At 37.0% G+C, this 17,277-nt stretch overlaps 4 protein-coding genes across 4 annotated transcripts; 2 read left to right on the forward strand and 2 right to left on the reverse strand.

Moving 5' to 3' along the window:
• Positions 1–498: 498 nt before the first annotated feature.
• On the reverse strand, positions 499–844 carry FOMMEDRAFT_160831 (uncharacterized protein; the record flags this gene model as incomplete). The annotated part of the gene is made up of 2 exons (XM_007270487.1): positions 499–676; positions 792–844. 2 exons carry the CDS (start codon positions 842–844, stop codon positions 499–501), a joined length of 231 nt encoding a protein of 76 aa, XP_007270549.1.
• A 1,821-nt stretch (positions 845–2,665) lies between these two features.
• On the forward strand, positions 2,666–2,926 carry FOMMEDRAFT_69517 (uncharacterized protein; the record flags this gene model as incomplete). Its single annotated transcript, XM_007270349.1, has 1 exon — positions 2,666–2,926. A coding segment is annotated over one exon (261 nt), but the record flags the coding sequence as incomplete, so codon positions are not given.
• Positions 2,927–4,225: 1,299 nt separating this feature from the next.
• FOMMEDRAFT_160832 (uncharacterized protein) lies at positions 4,226–5,394 on the reverse strand (the record flags this gene model as incomplete). The annotated part of the gene is made up of 3 exons (XM_007270488.1): positions 4,226–4,447; positions 4,613–4,884; positions 4,950–5,394. 3 exons carry the CDS (start codon positions 5,392–5,394, stop codon positions 4,226–4,228), a joined length of 939 nt encoding a protein of 312 aa, XP_007270550.1.
• Positions 5,395–6,389: 995 nt separating this feature from the next.
• On the forward strand, positions 6,390–14,795 carry FOMMEDRAFT_160833 (uncharacterized protein; the record flags this gene model as incomplete). The annotated part of the gene is made up of 4 exons (XM_007270489.1): positions 6,390–6,398; positions 6,466–6,616; positions 6,666–7,192; positions 14,781–14,795. The coding sequence occupies 4 exons, from the start codon at positions 6,390–6,392 to the stop codon at positions 14,793–14,795; spliced, it is 702 nt and encodes a 233-aa protein (XP_007270551.1).
• Positions 14,796–17,277: the final 2,482 nt, after the last annotated feature.

Raw genomic sequence — 17,277 nt, forward strand, 5'->3', positions numbered from 1 at the left:
CTGCACTGTCATTACCATTTAATGGAACTAAAGTAGAACTTACCAAGCGTATCAAGGATCACTTTGAAGCCCATCCTGAACTCACTGAAACCCCCCGTTTTTCTGGACTCTTTACTAGTACCCGGAGGAGGATACCCCTTGGAAATATAACCAACTCTACCAACTTTATAATCAGTAATATGTAGATAGATAATTAGCATATAAACACTTACCATATAGACAAACTGTACAGTCGTGTTACGCTTGATGAGTATAGTCATGACACCACCAGCAGTCTTGATACCAAGCAACAATGGTGCAACATCAAGCAACAAGAGGTCCTGGGTCTTCTCCAAGGTGTCACCCTTGAGGATAGCAGCCTGTAGTGTAGCATTGTATGCAACGGCCTCACCCGGGTCGACTGACTTGTTGGATCCTTGCCATTGAAGAAGTCGGAGACGAGTATGATGATTCGAGAAAACGGGTCGAACTACTGACAAGGACAATCTCGTGGACGTTCTACTTGCCAATCTTGGAGCCACGGAGCACCTTCTCAACAGTCATGAGAGTTGAACGGAAGAGGTCATTGTACAGTTCCTCGAAACGTGCACAGGTGAATGAGGTGTAGGAGTCGATACCCTCGAAGAGCGAGTCGATTTCAATGGTCGTCCAAGCTGTAGATGAGACAGAGAGAGCACTGAGTAGGCCACAAGCACAGAGAGAGGGTGTACAGTGAGTAGCAGGCACGGAGGTAGGCAGCGATGCACTTAGCACTACATCACTGCATTCACAAGGTGCAGCACAAGACTTACTCAGCAAGTAAGTCTTGTGCCGCATCATGCCGAGCTCGAAATCCTTGTGACATACTGTGACAAAATTGGCAAAGAGGGATCGGGTCCCCCCACAGCTCAAAAAAAATCGTAAAATTTTTTTTAAAAAGATATTATGTTTTATTATGTTCTAATCTATATACATGTAAATTTTTAAGCCAAGATATTCAGTGGTTGAGGAGGAATAAAAAATTGGCAAAGAGGGATCATGGTATAGTAGCGCTTCGTTTGCGAATGGACTGCGAGACCTATTTGCTACTTGTCACCATTATGCAGAACTGTTTGGCAACTCCAATATCTCGAGAATCATTAAGGATATAGCGCAAAGTGACTTTATAAACTGTCAACGGTCAAGAACGTACCGCTTCAGGAGCACGGTACTATCTAAGCAGGCGACGTACAAGAAGAACGGTCTTTTCTGCCTCAATTCTTGTATTTAACGAATATTTACCTCGGCATAAAAAAGAGGGGACTCCCAGTAGAATGGTACCCTAACCGTTTTAAGTAGTGTCTCCGTGCGTGCCTTAAAAACAGCAAATACACCTCGCGAGGTGTATTTCTTGTATTTATCGCGTCGGAGAATGAACCAAGACTGTCGGCTGGCCCGGCAGCCTTCTTGTTTAGTGTAGCACCGTCATAAAATAATAATACTACATTTTTGAGTGAATTTTTGGCGCCAGGCAAAGCTACACTTGAGGGTGAAGTGGATGGTGTGGACAGACTCGGCTCAGGAGAGGCAAGTGGTGTCCACTGCTTCCGTTATTCAAAATGGTGTCATGGACAGTACTAGGGAATGTATCTTGTGAGACATCGTTCTGCTATAAAAATACACATTTCTGCCCATTTTTTGAGACATCATACCCTTGTCTAAACTATGGCTAGACAGTGCAACAAAGTCTCCCTTCGAATTTCCTTGAAAAAATTGGCTGTTTTTCTATTAGCAAGATCTGACAGTAATGAAGAAAAGCTTCAGGCTCTAATATATCTTATGCTTGCAAGAAGACTTAGGGCAGCAACTGGTCCAAGAGGGTCTTATATTGCAGACAAATCTGATGATTTTCTGCACAAACTCCTTCATACTTTTCCATCTAAGTGGTTTAAATCTCATCTAAGGGGAGTATAAATTTGTAAAATATACTTATTCAATCTACAATAATTGTACAAATTACAGAATGAGTAGAGACAGCTTTTGGCATGTCCATGACTTAATTCAAGATGATCCTGTATTTGTTTCTTCAGGCAGGAAGCCTCAAAGGTCTGTAGTTGTTCAACTTGCTACATTCCTTTTGAGAGTAGGAGGGCAGTCTTCAATCCATACTGCTGCCAGTGCTTCTGTTGCTGAAGGAACTATGCACAACTACTGTGCTCGAGTATGTCATGCTATTCGAAAAATTCAAAGACATCATCTTGCATGGCCTGGACCACAGAGGAGAGCTTTCCTGAAGGAAGAGTTTGAGGAGTTAGGCTTTCCAGGATGTATAGGAGTCATAGATGGAACTCTCATTCCTTTAGCTGAAAAGCCTAGGAAGAATGGGTGGTACTTTTATTGTAGAAAGAAATTCTATGCTGTGAGTAATTTATTTATTAGAAACTCAAATAATATTAACAGATATTCTTATATTTAAGTTTGCAGTCCAGGCTGTGTGTGATCACAGAGGGTTTTTCACCCATTATGACATGGGATGGCCTGGAAGTGTACAGGATACAAAGGTTTTCAAGCAATCAGCTTTGTGTAGACAAAGAAGACAATTCTTCCAGGATGATGAGTATATTTTAGCAGACAAAGGTATGATTAAAGTAGTAATATACTTCCAGTATTCTTCTTATTTCTTTTTCTAGGGTATCCTATCACAATGTTTACTATTAGGCCCTTTGCTGAGTATGATATTACTGCAAATCGACTTGAGGCACGCCAGAGGAGAGACTGGAACTTCAACCTCTCAAAAGTTCGAGTATGTATTGAACATGCTTTTGGAAGACTCAAAGGCTGCTTTCCCTGCCTCAGAAACCTTCCTGGTTATGATTTGGAGGCTATGTGGAGAACAGTTGAAGCATGCATGATTTTACACAATATTTTGCAAGGTATTAGAGATGATCCTACAACAATTGAAGGGTTCAATGGGGAGGAGGATGTTGATGATGCTGGAGAGAATGAAATGGATGAAGATGCTTTCTTGAATCATAGAGGTAATATTCCTATTGATGGTATAGGTGAAGACAATCTATATGCAGCAGGAATTTATAGGTGAAAACGTCTTGTTCAGTTATTCTCTATGTAAACTATTTCTATGCTCATATATTCCTCCTTCTGTTGCAATCCTCAGCCCCTCATACCTTTGCACCTCATAACATGTTGAGCACAAGTCTTCCGTACTTTTCTATACACAGTGTTAATGTAATTGAGCTAGTCTGTAGAGATACCAATGTTCCATTTTGTCTCCATAGACAAAATCTGGCAGTTACAGCATCTATTTAAATATATTTCATGTGTCTTCGAAAGGTTAATCGTCTTGTCATCTTCGCAAAACGTTAATCATCCACAGATCAACATATTCTAGCAGAGAAGTATCATCTGGCAATTATCTTGGAACAGATGGATCCTTGATGAATTTGGCACATTCTCTGAGGCACAAACTGATAAACAAGTTGAACAATATGCACAGAACACTACAGTTACAATTAATGATTTGTCTGCAATGGCAGCAAAGGGAAATACAGGCAGTACTGGCAGCAACAGTTGCACTATAACTATTCATAAATTATAGCCATACTCAACAGCTGTTATGTGTCAACAGAGTGTAAGATTGTACACAAACTTGCAGAGAACGTGAATTACGTCCCATGTCCAAAGAACTTGTTTATCCTTTTCTGTACTGAAGTTGTTGTGCAAAAGACAGCATCTAGGACTCGTGGTGCTGCTGAGACGAAAAGACAGAGAGGAGCTGAAAGTGATATCAAGCAGTCTCTTCTGGAAGCTCCATCCCTTCCAATTCAGCTATCTCTCTCCTCAGTTTTTCTGCACACTTCTGAGTGAATGGATCTGGGTGATCCAATGTAACATGATAAGCATGCCACTTCTCATTGAGCAAACGAGCCTTCTGTTCCTCAGATAGTATCTGTACCTCTGCAGTTTTGCATGCAAATCGTTCTCACTCCATCCTCAGACGTTCTTCATTACAGCACAGTTTTTCATCATTGTGGGCTGCCATGGTTCACAGGGACTCACTAAATAGATCCTCTGTGTCTTCTTCTTCCCTTTTCCTTGCTTTTTTTGCCTTTGAACCCATTTGTATTTTGTCATCATCATCACTCATAGGTTTTTCAGATGATATATTAAACATCTTTACAATGTTTGGATGATTGTGTGCCCTGAAGAAAAAAAAAGTAAAAAAAGTAAAAATATACAAAATTGGTGCTTACACTTCGTCAAGCATCTGAAAATGGATTGAGGCCTCGAATGCATCCAGCTGAGCCTCAGAAAATGAAGCAGCTGTAGCTGACCTTCCACTTCTCTTCCTCTTTTTCTTAGTATCAGTTTCATCATTTAATGCAGCATCCTCAAGGTTGAGGTGGTTGATTCTGAATACATCTCCATCTCCACCTCCTGTGTGCTCCTGACGAGCTCGACAGGCTGCGAACTTTGACCACATAAGATTCATACATGATCTAACTTGCTCAGTAGTCTTATCAGTAAGGATATGCTGTGAAATCTAGGGACAGCAAGACAATTGATAAGGTCCTTAGTGTGTGACATGTAGAAAATGTAATTCACTCACATATTGGAAGTATTACCCTTGTTTCACTTTGAAATCTGGCCACTGGGAGGCATCAAGGACATAAGACAAGAGAGCTGTCTTGTCATCATCTGTCCAACAAGCTCTCTCTGACATAGAGGAGGCAGATGTCTTGATATTGGCAGCAGCTTTCAACTTCAGATCAAGACTATCTGTTTCCTCATCAGATTTGCCTCCTTCTCGAGCATTGACACCAGATTTTGACCCCTGACCTTTCTTTTGCTTCCCTGCTGGTTTCTTCACTGTCTTGTCCTTCTTTGCTTCCTTTGCCTTAGATTTTCCTTTCAAATCTCGTTTAAATCTTGTAATTAGTTTAGAAACAGTAAAGTAATTGAAATTTACATACCAGGTGCTAGAATAGCCTCTGCCTGATCACCACTAGAGTCCAAATCCTCTACCCTATCTGTAATATGCCCTCCAGCTCTTCTTGGTGAGATTTGGTGACCTTGATTGTCAACAAGAAAATTCGGAGTGCTTGGTGTCTGAGGAGCTTGAAAAGGAGTGCCTTGATTTGCTGGAGAATGTCCTAGCATTGCTGAAGGACTTTGCTGGTAGAACTGAGCTGTATAGGGTGCATACTGGTACCCAGGTTGACTATTGTGAGCAAATGCGTGACCTGGTGTCGAGTGTCTTTGAGGAGTATGTCCATATCCATATCCAGAGTGCATATAGTTTGGATCAAGCAGTTGAGAAGCAAAGGTAGCAGGAGTAGGACTATGAGATAAGTGCTGAGGATGTTCAGCAACATTTCCCCCAGGCTGAGAGCTGCCAGTTTGTGTTTCTTGGGACATAGCGAGGGTAAGACACACAGAAATTAAGCAGGAAATGGTATTATTTCTTAGTTCTATCTACTTATGGTAATGATCACTGTATTTTTTATTTTAAGGTCTGCAGGAATGATGGATCAGCATACTTTGTAGTTCTCATTTCTAAATGCTGTTTTTACTCCAATATTTTCTCCTTCCAGGCACCATTTGATGTGCCGAGGGCATAAATATTCACCCTTTGTTTTTAGAATTGAGATGGGCTAATAGCAAGCAAGAATTCCGACTCGGACCCATGCAGCAATGCATACTTATGTTTTTTCTCATTGGCCACTCTTATCAATCAACCCGCCTCCTGTGATTCTTCTTCGATTACTTGATTGTAGCACAAAGATGGTGCGCCCAAATATTCACACGATTCATTCGTGGTTACCTTCATTACTTCCGATAAAATCATCCAGTCCACTGCGCTAAGGCAATGCCTCGTCCACCGTCGAGCGAATTGAACAGTCCCCATTTTTTTTTAAATGGTAGCCTTGCTGGATGAGCAACAAATATCTTACTGTGTTCTACTTACTAGTTCCACTTGCCATTTTCTCTATCAAGTCAATGTCTAGCCATTCTCTACCAAGTAGTTATTTGTACACCTGACGACTTCTCTTATTAACCGCTTCTTTGAACCCTGATCCGGTTTCCCTGGACCAACTGTGCCATCAATCGCTTATTCTCGGGCGCGAATATCTGTTTTATATACTCTCCGCATTACTTGAAAAGTCCTCCTCTCTTTCCTTTCGTGTGCAACGTTAAAAGGGTCTGTGGCCCTGTATTGCGAGTTCTCTTTACCCTGGTGGTCTTCGTTTTTTACATTCACCAATAAAGGTAGGTGTTAGTGTTGCTTTCCACAGTCATTTAGCTTGAAATGTGACATCTATCAGTGCAGGCACTTGCCAATCGATTCCGCATTAACGAATCGTCACTTCTGATAATCTATCTGTTGGTCAATTAGCACGGATAATATCGAAATGCCTGAAGTTCGCCACTTTAAACCGTCACTAATCCGAGCAAACGAATACTCATATTCACGTTCAACTCTGACAGTTTCAAATAATCGATAATAATGATACACAGGTTGACTACCAAGGGTCGTGGCAACCTAATCCAGTATTTTCTAACGGGGACAACAGCACGATAGTAGGCATTAGTCACTCAACGGCCGAGATTTCGTCGAGCGTCTTTGTTCCCTTCAATGGTATGGTGCAAGGAAAGTGCTTGCCGTCGGGAGCTGACAAGATACACAGGCTCTCAAATTCGCGTCTTTGGTATCGTTCCGCCCGGTCAAGGGGCACTGGTCGCGAATTATTACGTTGATAGTTCCTCGCCTTCTGCCACGAATAGTGAACCCATCCTGACACAAAATACATCGATGCCGGATCAGCTGCTATTCGAGTCGTCGTCTATATTGGGGGCAGGCGAACACAATCTTACAATCGAAGTCATCCAGACAGGCAGTGATCGCAACTATACATTGAGTTACTTCCAGGTGCAACCGAGCACGGCTGTTCAGACGGCTACACCCAGTAACACTACGCAAATCGTGTTAGGTGTTCTGGGCGGAGTTCTGTTGTTGCTTGCGGTAGTGTTTGGGACTCGTCGTGCTATGCAGTGGCGCAAAAAGAGGCTTCAAATGATTCAGCACGATTTCGAGAAGCAGCCCGCTCAGACTATGAACAGCTCAAACCTGCCTAGCTGGCGTACTTCCGACTCAACAGCCGTTCATAACCAGAGTCAGCAGTACACTGCAGAAGGTTATGCGGGTCGCAGCCACGTGAGTACATCCGGATCGGAGCCTCGCGGTGCCCGTAAGTACTGTTCTCCCTTTCTGTATACTCTACACCGAAGTCAAATGATACCTCTTATAAAGAAATGAATCCGTTCGTTCTTCCTGGAGAGGAGCACTAGGAAGGGAGTGCAGGCAATCTTAGTCAGCGGCAGTCTCGACAACAAGACTGTTTCGTCGAGGCTCCCGTCTTGTTCAAGCCTTGGAATTCGCCGTTAGATAGACTTGTGAGGATAAGAAGCAGGTAATTTTCGACGTTTTTTGGAGTGTAGTATACACAAAATGTGTATTCCGAAGTTCGAACGATTGCTTGGTGAATGAACGTCCGATTCAGAATGGTCGTATAAGGACGATTCTAATGTACAAATTGCTTTCATAAAGGTCTAGCATTGACACCTGTTCGTTTGGACACTACACGTTCGATAATCAATTGAACTGCCATGTGGCTATATGCACTTCACGGCGATCAAATGTCATTTATCCGGAAGTGGGTTAAAGCGGAGCTTGAAACGCCCACAGTGTTGATGTTCAACTTTCTAGGCCCTGCCTCAAACTAACGTGCTGGCTCAATAGGATAGCTGTTATACCTGGCAACTGTGCTTGTTCATCAATCCCTTGATATTTATTCAGGTTTCCTTGGATCAAGATGTAATACCAAACCCTATTCATAAATGTGAATACCTACTTTATAACCTCTCTACTAACTTATATCTTTCCATTCTGTGCACAAAGGGTCTGTGGCCCTGTACTGTAAATTGTCCATACCCTGGTGGTCTCCCTTTATTGCATTCATAAACTAAAGATAGGTGCTAGCATTATGTCCTATGATTACTCAGCTAAAGACATACAGTCTATTAGTACAGGCACTTTTTAATCAACACATTTGTCAACAAACTATTCTTTCTGTTGTTCCTAATAATTCATCTGAGTCAATTAGAAATGTGTAACAACAGGATTTCCAAAGTATACTACTACTTTATTAATAGTAATCTAAGTAGATAAGTATTTATGTTTACTTTTACAGTTTCAACTAATTAATAATACTGTAAAGGCTGGAGCCTCACTCAAGAACACAGAACAGGCAAAGACCTGGGATTGATGAGAGGTCAACCTAAGTACAGGAGCAAGTACAAAGATAAGATCTAATTAATCTACAAATAGCCCTTTTATATTTATCTAAAGTCATATGTGTAACCTTAAAGGTTACACTCTTCCCTACTCTAAAGAAATAAAAGGGGGGGTAAGAAAGCAATTAATGAAGAGGGAAGGGAAAGGTATAGAAAGGGGGGAGGGGAAGGAAGAAGGAATAAAAGATGTAAGGACAGAAGATAAGGAACACACAGTTATAAGTCTAGAAAAGCCTTGACTTAAGCTTTAACTTGTTAATGAAAACACACATGACTGAGACAGACACAAGTTTGACTAGAAGGCACAGTACTACTACAGATAAAGAGAAGACAACTGAGACATTGACTAAAATGTATGGTCAAGAAGTGAGACAGTCCTCTTAGGAATGTATAAAAGAGACAACATTAACTAAAATGTATAATGTTAGGAATGTATAAATAATAAGAACATGTTACTGTACTAGACAATAGTAAGAAGGCAACTGAGAAGGTCTTGTTTGACTAACAGTAGGCTGAGTGTCAGAGGTGATGAGAGTTGTTTAGTAGTGTGAGTAAAAAGGAGTGTGTAAGTTAGAGTGTATAATAAAGAGAACTTAACAACTCTTCAGTTATACTAGTACCTACTACTTAGGAGAGGTAAAAAATGATTAAAATGTATAGTTAAGAAGTAAACAGTCATCCTTAAGTATGTATAAGTACTAGGAGGAGTAGAAGGACTAGGTTGACAAAATTGACACACTAATTCTAAGAGTAATGAGAGTATATATAGTGTGTAAGTAAAACAGAGTGTGTAGAGGTAATAAAGGGTTCATTTATACTAAAAGAACAAAGGGGGACAGGACAGGACAGGACAGGACAGGACAGGACAGGACAGGACAGGAAAGGGACTTTATACTCTTAGATACAAAATGACACTAGTAAGAGCTTAATACTCAGACTAGGTCCTAAAAGTTTAACACTAGTAGAGGCTTAATACTCTGACTAGGTTTATAACTAGAAGGTTAATGTGTAGTAGAGGCCCTTTAAGGATTACCTCTTAGCTACTACCTTCTACTTGTACTACTAGATTGTTAGCCTTCTCTCTCAGCTTTCTCTACACACTTACTACCTTCTACACTCTTACAGTACTCTATAGTAATACTTTAGTTAATTATAAGCTTTACAATTGTTACACTAATATCCTGTTTAATATCCTGTTTACTCTTGAGAGCTTATAAGGACATTATTATCTACCTTTACTATACTACCCTCTCTTAACAGACTCTTACCAGATTAGTCCTTAGATTCTAAGAGAATGTGTTAAGAAGAGTGTGTGTAGTTGTACTAGAGTTGTATATGTTACACATTATTATGAGTCTGATTAGCTGTTTACAATCAAGGTTCTACTACTTAAGAATATACTTTTACTATACTACTTTAAGCAGATTATTTATGTCTGTCTCTACTCATACTTCTCTTACTACTTATTACAACCTTAAACTAGAGAACAATTAAACTCAAGCTCCTTAATCCTAAGAACAATACTAGTTTTAAAATTGTGTAAGGAAGTACTATCTTAATACTACTACTAATATCTGAAACTATAGTATAATTCTCTTTAGAAGCTGTAGGTTCTACACTAACAGATACTGTTTCTACTAGTATAACAGACATTACAATTGAGTTATTAACTACTACTATTAGTATAATAGATATTACAATCAAGCTATCAACTATACTGTATTTGTTATATACTTATTATACTTACTATAATGTGTATCTCTCTATTATTAAAGTGTTTGTTAAGACAGTCTATTCCTTACTATACTATCTCTTACTCTGTCACTGTCTAGTGTTTACTGTTATTATCTACTGTCTACTAAGAGTATAAAGTCCCTTTCCTTTCCTGTTTCCTAAAGTATAAATTCCCTCTTCTAGTTATAAACCTAGTTAGAGTATTAAGCCTCTCTAGTATTAATTCTAGTCCTAAATATCTAGGGCCTCTACTACATGTTAACCTTCTAGTTATAAACCTAGTTAGAGTATCAAGCCCCTACTAGTGTCAAACTTCTAGGACTTAGTCTAGGTATTAAGCTTCTACTAGTATTATTTTGTGTCTAAGAGTATAAAGTCCCTTTCTTGTCCTGTCCTGTCCTGTCCTGTCCTGTCCTGTCCTGTCCTGTCCTATCCTGTCCTGTCCTGTCCTGTCCTGTCCTGTCCTGTTCTGTCCTATCCTGTCCCTCTTTGTCCTTCTAGTATGAATAGACCCTCTATTGTCTCTACACACTCTACTTTACCTACACACTATATGTACTCTTATTACTTTTAGAATTAGTATGTCAATTTTGTCAACCTAGTCCTTCTACTCCTTCTAGCACTAATACACACCTAAGGATGGCTGTTCACTTCTTAACTATGTGTTTTAATCATTTTTTACCTCCTCTAAGTAGTAAGTACTAGTATAACTAAAGAGTTATTAAGTTCTCTTTATTATACACTCTAACTTATATACTCCTTTTTACTCACACTACTAAACAACTCCTATTACCTCTAACACCCAGCCTACTGTTAGTCAAACAAGACCTTCTCAGTTGCCTTCTTGTTATTGTCTAGTATAGTAACATGTTCTTATTATTCATACATTCCTAATACTATACATTTTAGTTAATGTTACCTCTTTCATACATTCTTAAGAGGACTGTCTCACTTCTTAACTATGTGTTTTAGTTAATGTCTCAGTTGTCTTCTCTTTATCTGTAGTAGTACTGTACCTTCTAGTCAAACTTGTGTCTGTCTCAGTTATGTGTGTTTTCATTAACAAGTCAAAGCTTAAGTCAAGGCTTTTCTAGACTTATAACTGTGTGTTCCTTATCTTCTGTCCTTACATCTTTTATTCCTTCTTCCTTCCCCTCCCCCCTTTCTATACCTTTCCCTTCCCTCTTCATTAATTGCTTTCTTACCCCCCCTTTTATTTCTTTAGAGTAGGGAAGAGTGTAACCTTTAAGGTTACACATATGACTTTAGATAAATATAAAAGGGCTATTTGTAGATTAATTAGATCTTATCTTTATACTTACTCTTGTACTTAGGTTAACCTCTTATCAATCCTAGGTCTTTGCCTATTCAAAAAAAAGTGTAAAGGCTAGAGCCTTACTCAAGAACACAGAACAGGTAAAGACCTAGGATTGATAAGAGGTTGACTTAAGTATAAGAGTAAGTATAAAGATAAAATCTAATTAATCTACAAATAGTCCTTTTATATTTATCTAAAGTTATGTGTGTAACTTTAGAGGTTACAAATACTAACTCTTGAGTCAACTATAACAGGTTGTAGCAACTTTCCACAATATCTTTTATAAGAAACAATAAGACAATAGTACACTCTATATATTCTACAAGTGTTAATTTGTCAAGTGTCTTTTTTCCCTTTAATAGTATTATTTAAGAAAGTTGCTTACTATTAGGAGCTAACACATTACTCAGGTTCTCAAATAAGTGTCTTTAGCATACTACTGTCTGGCCAAGAGGAGTTGGTTGTAACATGTTGTATTAACAGCTTTCTATATTCTACTATAAAGTATGAGCTGTCCTTACTCAAAATGTGTCTCTGTTACATTAACTACTTTTTGAGTCATTTATATTAGGGACAGGTGAGTACAATCTTAAAATTAAAGTCATTAAAACTGGTAGTAATCAGAACATACATTAAGTTACTTCCAGGTGCTTACAAGTATAGTTACATTTAGTATTATTATACTATACTTATTAAGTGTACTAGGTAAAGTTCTCTTATTGATTTTAATAGTATTTAGGACTTTTTGTACTATATAATAGTGTAATAAGAGGCTTTAACTAGTCTAGACCAACTTTGAAAAGCAACCTACCTAGACTATAAACAGCTCAAATCTGTCTAGCTAGCATACTTCTGACTTAGTAACTGTTTATAACAAGAGTTAGTAGTACACTATAGAAAGTTATATAAGTTACAGTTATAAGAATACATCCAGATCAGAACCTTGTAGTGTTTGTAAGTACTTTCCTCCCTTTCTGAACACCTTATTAGGAGATTATACAGTATTTCTGTTAGTAACAGTATAGAGGGGACCTGAAGGCTTAGTAAGGAGACTCAGGCTACAACTATCTTACACAACAAAAATATAGAATACAAGTACTAGAACATAGTTGGAACTTACAGAACAGGTAGAAAGAGAGAGTGAGACAAGTGTAGAGTATATAGAGTGAGTCTAAGAGTATAGGACTACCTAGAGTAGACAAGATTAAGACTATAGAACTAGTCTGATCTTATACATGTATATATACTAAACTATACAAGAGTACTTAGAGAATGATGAGCTACAAAGAATAAAGAATAAGAGAGTCAAAGATAAGTAAACAAAGAATGAAGGAGTAGACAAAGAGTAAGAGACCTTAGAATAAACAAAGAATGAAGGGGTGAACAAAGGAAAGGAGTAATAAGGTAGAGAGAGGTAGTAGTAGAAGTTATAAAGAGAATTAGTCTATATATAGTCTATATACAGTGTACTTAAGGGACAGAAGTTCTGAGTTCTAGTACAGAAGGGTACAGAACTAGTAAAACTGAGAGTATAAGAGTAACAAACTGTAACATTACCCTCTCTCTAAAACTAATCATTCTAATTAGTAAACATTAGGCTTGATTAGTAGCTTAAGTATAAGTTAGAACAACAGGGTTTAGAAATCTGTAAGACAGAGTTGGTACAGAGCACCTGGATGAAGTTGATAGAAGTCTCAGATTGTATTAACAGTATGAGTAAGATTCTTAGTAGGTTTCTAAGTGTGTTCTTTAACTAGATACTCTTTCTAGTAAATAAGGAACTTAAGCTTTCTACATACTAACTTAGTATCTACTACATACTCTACTTTGTATTCTGGTTCAGAACTGACAAGTTCTGGTAGAGGTAGTAAGGGTCTTTGTTATAAAGGAAAACCTGGGTTGTAGTACTAAGACAATAGAACCTTGTTAAACACTAAGTGTATGTACTTCTAGATTGTTAGGAGTTAGAGTTTGTAGGTAGAGATACTAACCTTCTTCTTAATAATAAAGAGTCTGAAGCACTTATTGTCCAACTTCTTTATTAAGTAATCTGTAGTCAAATTAGTAGCTTCTACATTATGAAAAAGTCTTAAGTATTATACTTACTTATAATCTTGTATATTTTATAAATTTTATAAAATTTGTCTAATTACTTATAATCTTCCTAAAGGGTTAAGTAAGGAAAGTACAATGTTAAATAAGTAAGAAAAAATACTTTTAAAACTTGGCAATTTCTAATATAATTTTATAAATTGTCAAGTTATACAAGTAATTATAATATACTTTCTAAATTATAAGGTTAAGACATACTTATTAATTTGTGACAGTGTAATATCTGCTTATAATACTTACAAGTCATTACAAGTGTTTGAATAGCTTACTTTTACTTACTATACAATTTTATATCAAATAATTAATCAAATATAATTATATTTAAATTATAGAATACAAAAATAGTAAATAATACACTATTTCTACAGTCTCAACCCTTACACTACTAGCTGCCTCTACCTCATTCTTCTGTGAGTAGGATTTGTGTTAGACAAGAATGAATACATTCTCAGACTGTTTGACATAGTTTTTGTCACTATGTTTTGGTTGTTACTCAGTTCTTACAAGTTAAATTATAAGTGTATATAGAATAAGGTTGAGTAGGTTGTAGAGATTGAGACTGCACCTGTAAGACAAGCTTAGAGTAATTAGTAAGTAACAATAAGAGTGAAAAGATAGACATACTGTAACAGTGTGTAGCAAGTGTGAGTAGGTCACCTAGATTGGAAATCTAGAGTATTAAGTAAGCTAATTTGAGCTGTAAAGGAAATGTGTCTGTACAAGTATGTTGTATACTCTAGCTATAATGTAATGTACAATCAGAGGTATAGTGAACTCAGTAATAGTTGTGAATGACTTTGAAAGTGTATCTCTAAGACATTCTGGCTTGAAGGGAGAGGATAAAGTAGGTAGTATAGACAGACTCAGCTTAGAAGAGGTGAGTAGTAGCTACTACTTCTGTTATTCAAAATAGTGTTATGAACAGTACTAGAGTATATAAATGCACACAGGTGTAAGCCTATTAAGGGTGATATCAAGTATAGAATAGTAGGTAGGGAAGGAGAGTGTGTAGAGAGTTAGAGAGAGGATTGTGTCTAAGGAGTAGTATTAGATTGTACTCTAGATTAGGAAATCCCTAATTACCTTATATAGTGTTACTACACTTGGAATGTCTTAGACTATTAGACTTTACTATGTAGTATATAAGGTAGACACTTGCTTAATGTCTTAAAAAGAGAGAGTTTGTAGGGCACTTCTACTACACTTGTTAAAAGGTTATAAGCTTTAGTACTTATTGAATACCCTTATGTACTTACTCTTGTAGAATGCCTTTGCCTCCTGCTAGCACACCAAGCTCTAGAATTTCCTCTCCCTCCAAACCTATTACAATGTTGTCTACAATACATACCTTTGTTAACACTATAATAAAGGACTCTAATGTTACAAAGTTCTTTGAGAGAACAGAAAAGTTAACTAGTGTAAAGAGATATAAGATATAGTACTTATACATACACAGTGTACTTACTGTCATAATGCTCTCAGACCATCTAGAGCACAATACTCCTTCCTCTAATAATGCTAGTATATGTACAGACAATGTTTTGTATTATTGTATAACAAAAACAATAACTAATACAATATATATAAACTTTACAATATATACAAGTGTTAGAAGTCTTATGAAGGTGCTTTCTGAACAATATGATGTTCAAACAACAATGACACATACTGTAAACATATCTATGTTGTTTATAGTAAAAGGACATGTATTACAGTTTGATAAGACATTAGACAATAATGAACAAATCTACAGACAGTTGTCTGTACACAATAAAGCCCCTAATAATAATACATACATCTCAGCAATTAACCTTACTACTCCTTGTAAGTATAGATGGGTAGTAACAATGCTAGACAGGAAGATTACCTATTATAATCAACTACTAACAGTTACAGTAGCTCAGAAAGACATTCTGACACTAGCTAAGTTGATACACAAATTGTGAAACATATATACTAAGTATCATTCTCAGTACTCTCAAACAAAACAAGATACTGAACAAGACAGCCTACAAATGAAAGGCAAAAGTGTAGCTAAAGGCAAAACAAAGCCTTATAGTAAAGTTAAATGCTACAATTGTAATAAGTACAGGCATATGTTAAAAGACTACTAAAATCCCCTAACAAGCAAAACAATAGAAGCTTGAAAGAAAAAGTATAGGCAAACAGTTACTACTTCTACTACTACTACTACATTGTCTCAACCTGTACTTACTATAACAGTATTCATTAGAGACAATAACAAAACAGTATTCATTAAAGACATTAATAAAATACTAATGCTAGAGTCTGTAATTGTAGAAGCCTCAGTATTAAACTCTAGCAGCTTACTTGTTCAATCTACTCTATCTACTGAATCTGCTCTATCTGCTGAATCTAACACATTCTCAGTATTTGAAGTATAAGAGGATAGTGTTATACAAGTAGACAACTTTATAAACTCATTTGACAATATGAAAGAAGTTATTAAGGACTTCAAGTATAATCCAAACATATGTATCAATGTAATACATTGTAATGATACTGAACTAATATATTGTGTTAATATATTGGACTCTAGCACAAATGTACACACTACTCTATACTTGTTCTGTCTTACAAACATCTGGAACTTGACCCTAATAAACATTACAATTGTAAATAAATTGTTATTCACACTTAGCAAAAGTAGAGTAATGACATTTAACATAAAACTATGAGACAAAGATAATGAGCATACTAAGGTGAATATGATTTCACTACAAAATGTATACTATCATCCCAATCTGAACTTCACACTTGTTAGTAAAGCACTATTATACAAAGTAGGATATGTTTTAACAAAAACAAACAATGAATGTATTATTTATTCCCTTACTTATACAAAGATTGGTGAAATACATGTACAAAATAACTTGTATATGATAGTTTCTCATCATAATAAATGATCTATTATATCAGCAACAGTATAGAGGGGACCTGAAGGCTCAGTGAGGGGACCTAGGCTATAACTATCCTACACAACAGAAATACAGAATGTAAGTACTAGAACATAGTCAGAACTTGTAGAATAGACAGAGAGAGAGAGTAAGACAAGAGTAGAGTATATAGAGTGAGTCTAAGAGTACAGGACTACCTAGAGTAGACAAGATCAAGACTACAGGACCAGTCTGATCTTGTACACTTATATATACTAAACTACACAAGAGTACTCAGAGAGTATAAGCTACTAAGAATGATAAGCTATAAAGAATGAAAGAAAGGAAGGTCAAAGATAAAGGTACAAAGAATGAAGGGATGGACAAAGGGTAAGAGACTATAGAATGAACAAAGAATGAAAGGGTGGTTAAAGGAACAGAATAATAAAGTAAGGAGGGGTAGTAGTAAGAGTTAGTATACATATAGTCTATAAATAGCACTCTTAAGGGACAGAAGTCCTAAGTTCTGGTACAGAAGGGTGTAGAACCCTTAGAACTAAAGGTACAAGAGTAGAGAACTGTAACATCACCCTCCCTCTAAAACCAATTGTCCTGATTGGTGAACATTAGGCTTAGTTAGTAGTTTAAGTATAAGTCAGAACAGTAGGGCTTGGAAATCTGTAAGACTGAGTTTGTGCAGAGTACTAGGATGAAGCTGATAGAAGTCTTAGATTGTCTTAAGAGTATAGGTAAGGTTCTTAGCAGGTTCTCAAGTACACTCCTCAACTGAGTACCCTTTCTAGTAAACAAGGAATTTGAGTTTTCTGTATAACAACTTAGTATCTACTATATACTCTACTTTGTATTCTGGTTCAGAACTAATGA

Source organism: Fomitiporia mediterranea, assembly GCF_000271605.1.
Source record: "Fomitiporia mediterranea MF3/22 unplaced genomic scaffold FOMMEscaffold_13, whole genome shotgun sequence".
Classification (NCBI taxonomy): domain Eukaryota; kingdom Fungi; phylum Basidiomycota; class Agaricomycetes; order Hymenochaetales; family Hymenochaetaceae; genus Fomitiporia; species Fomitiporia mediterranea.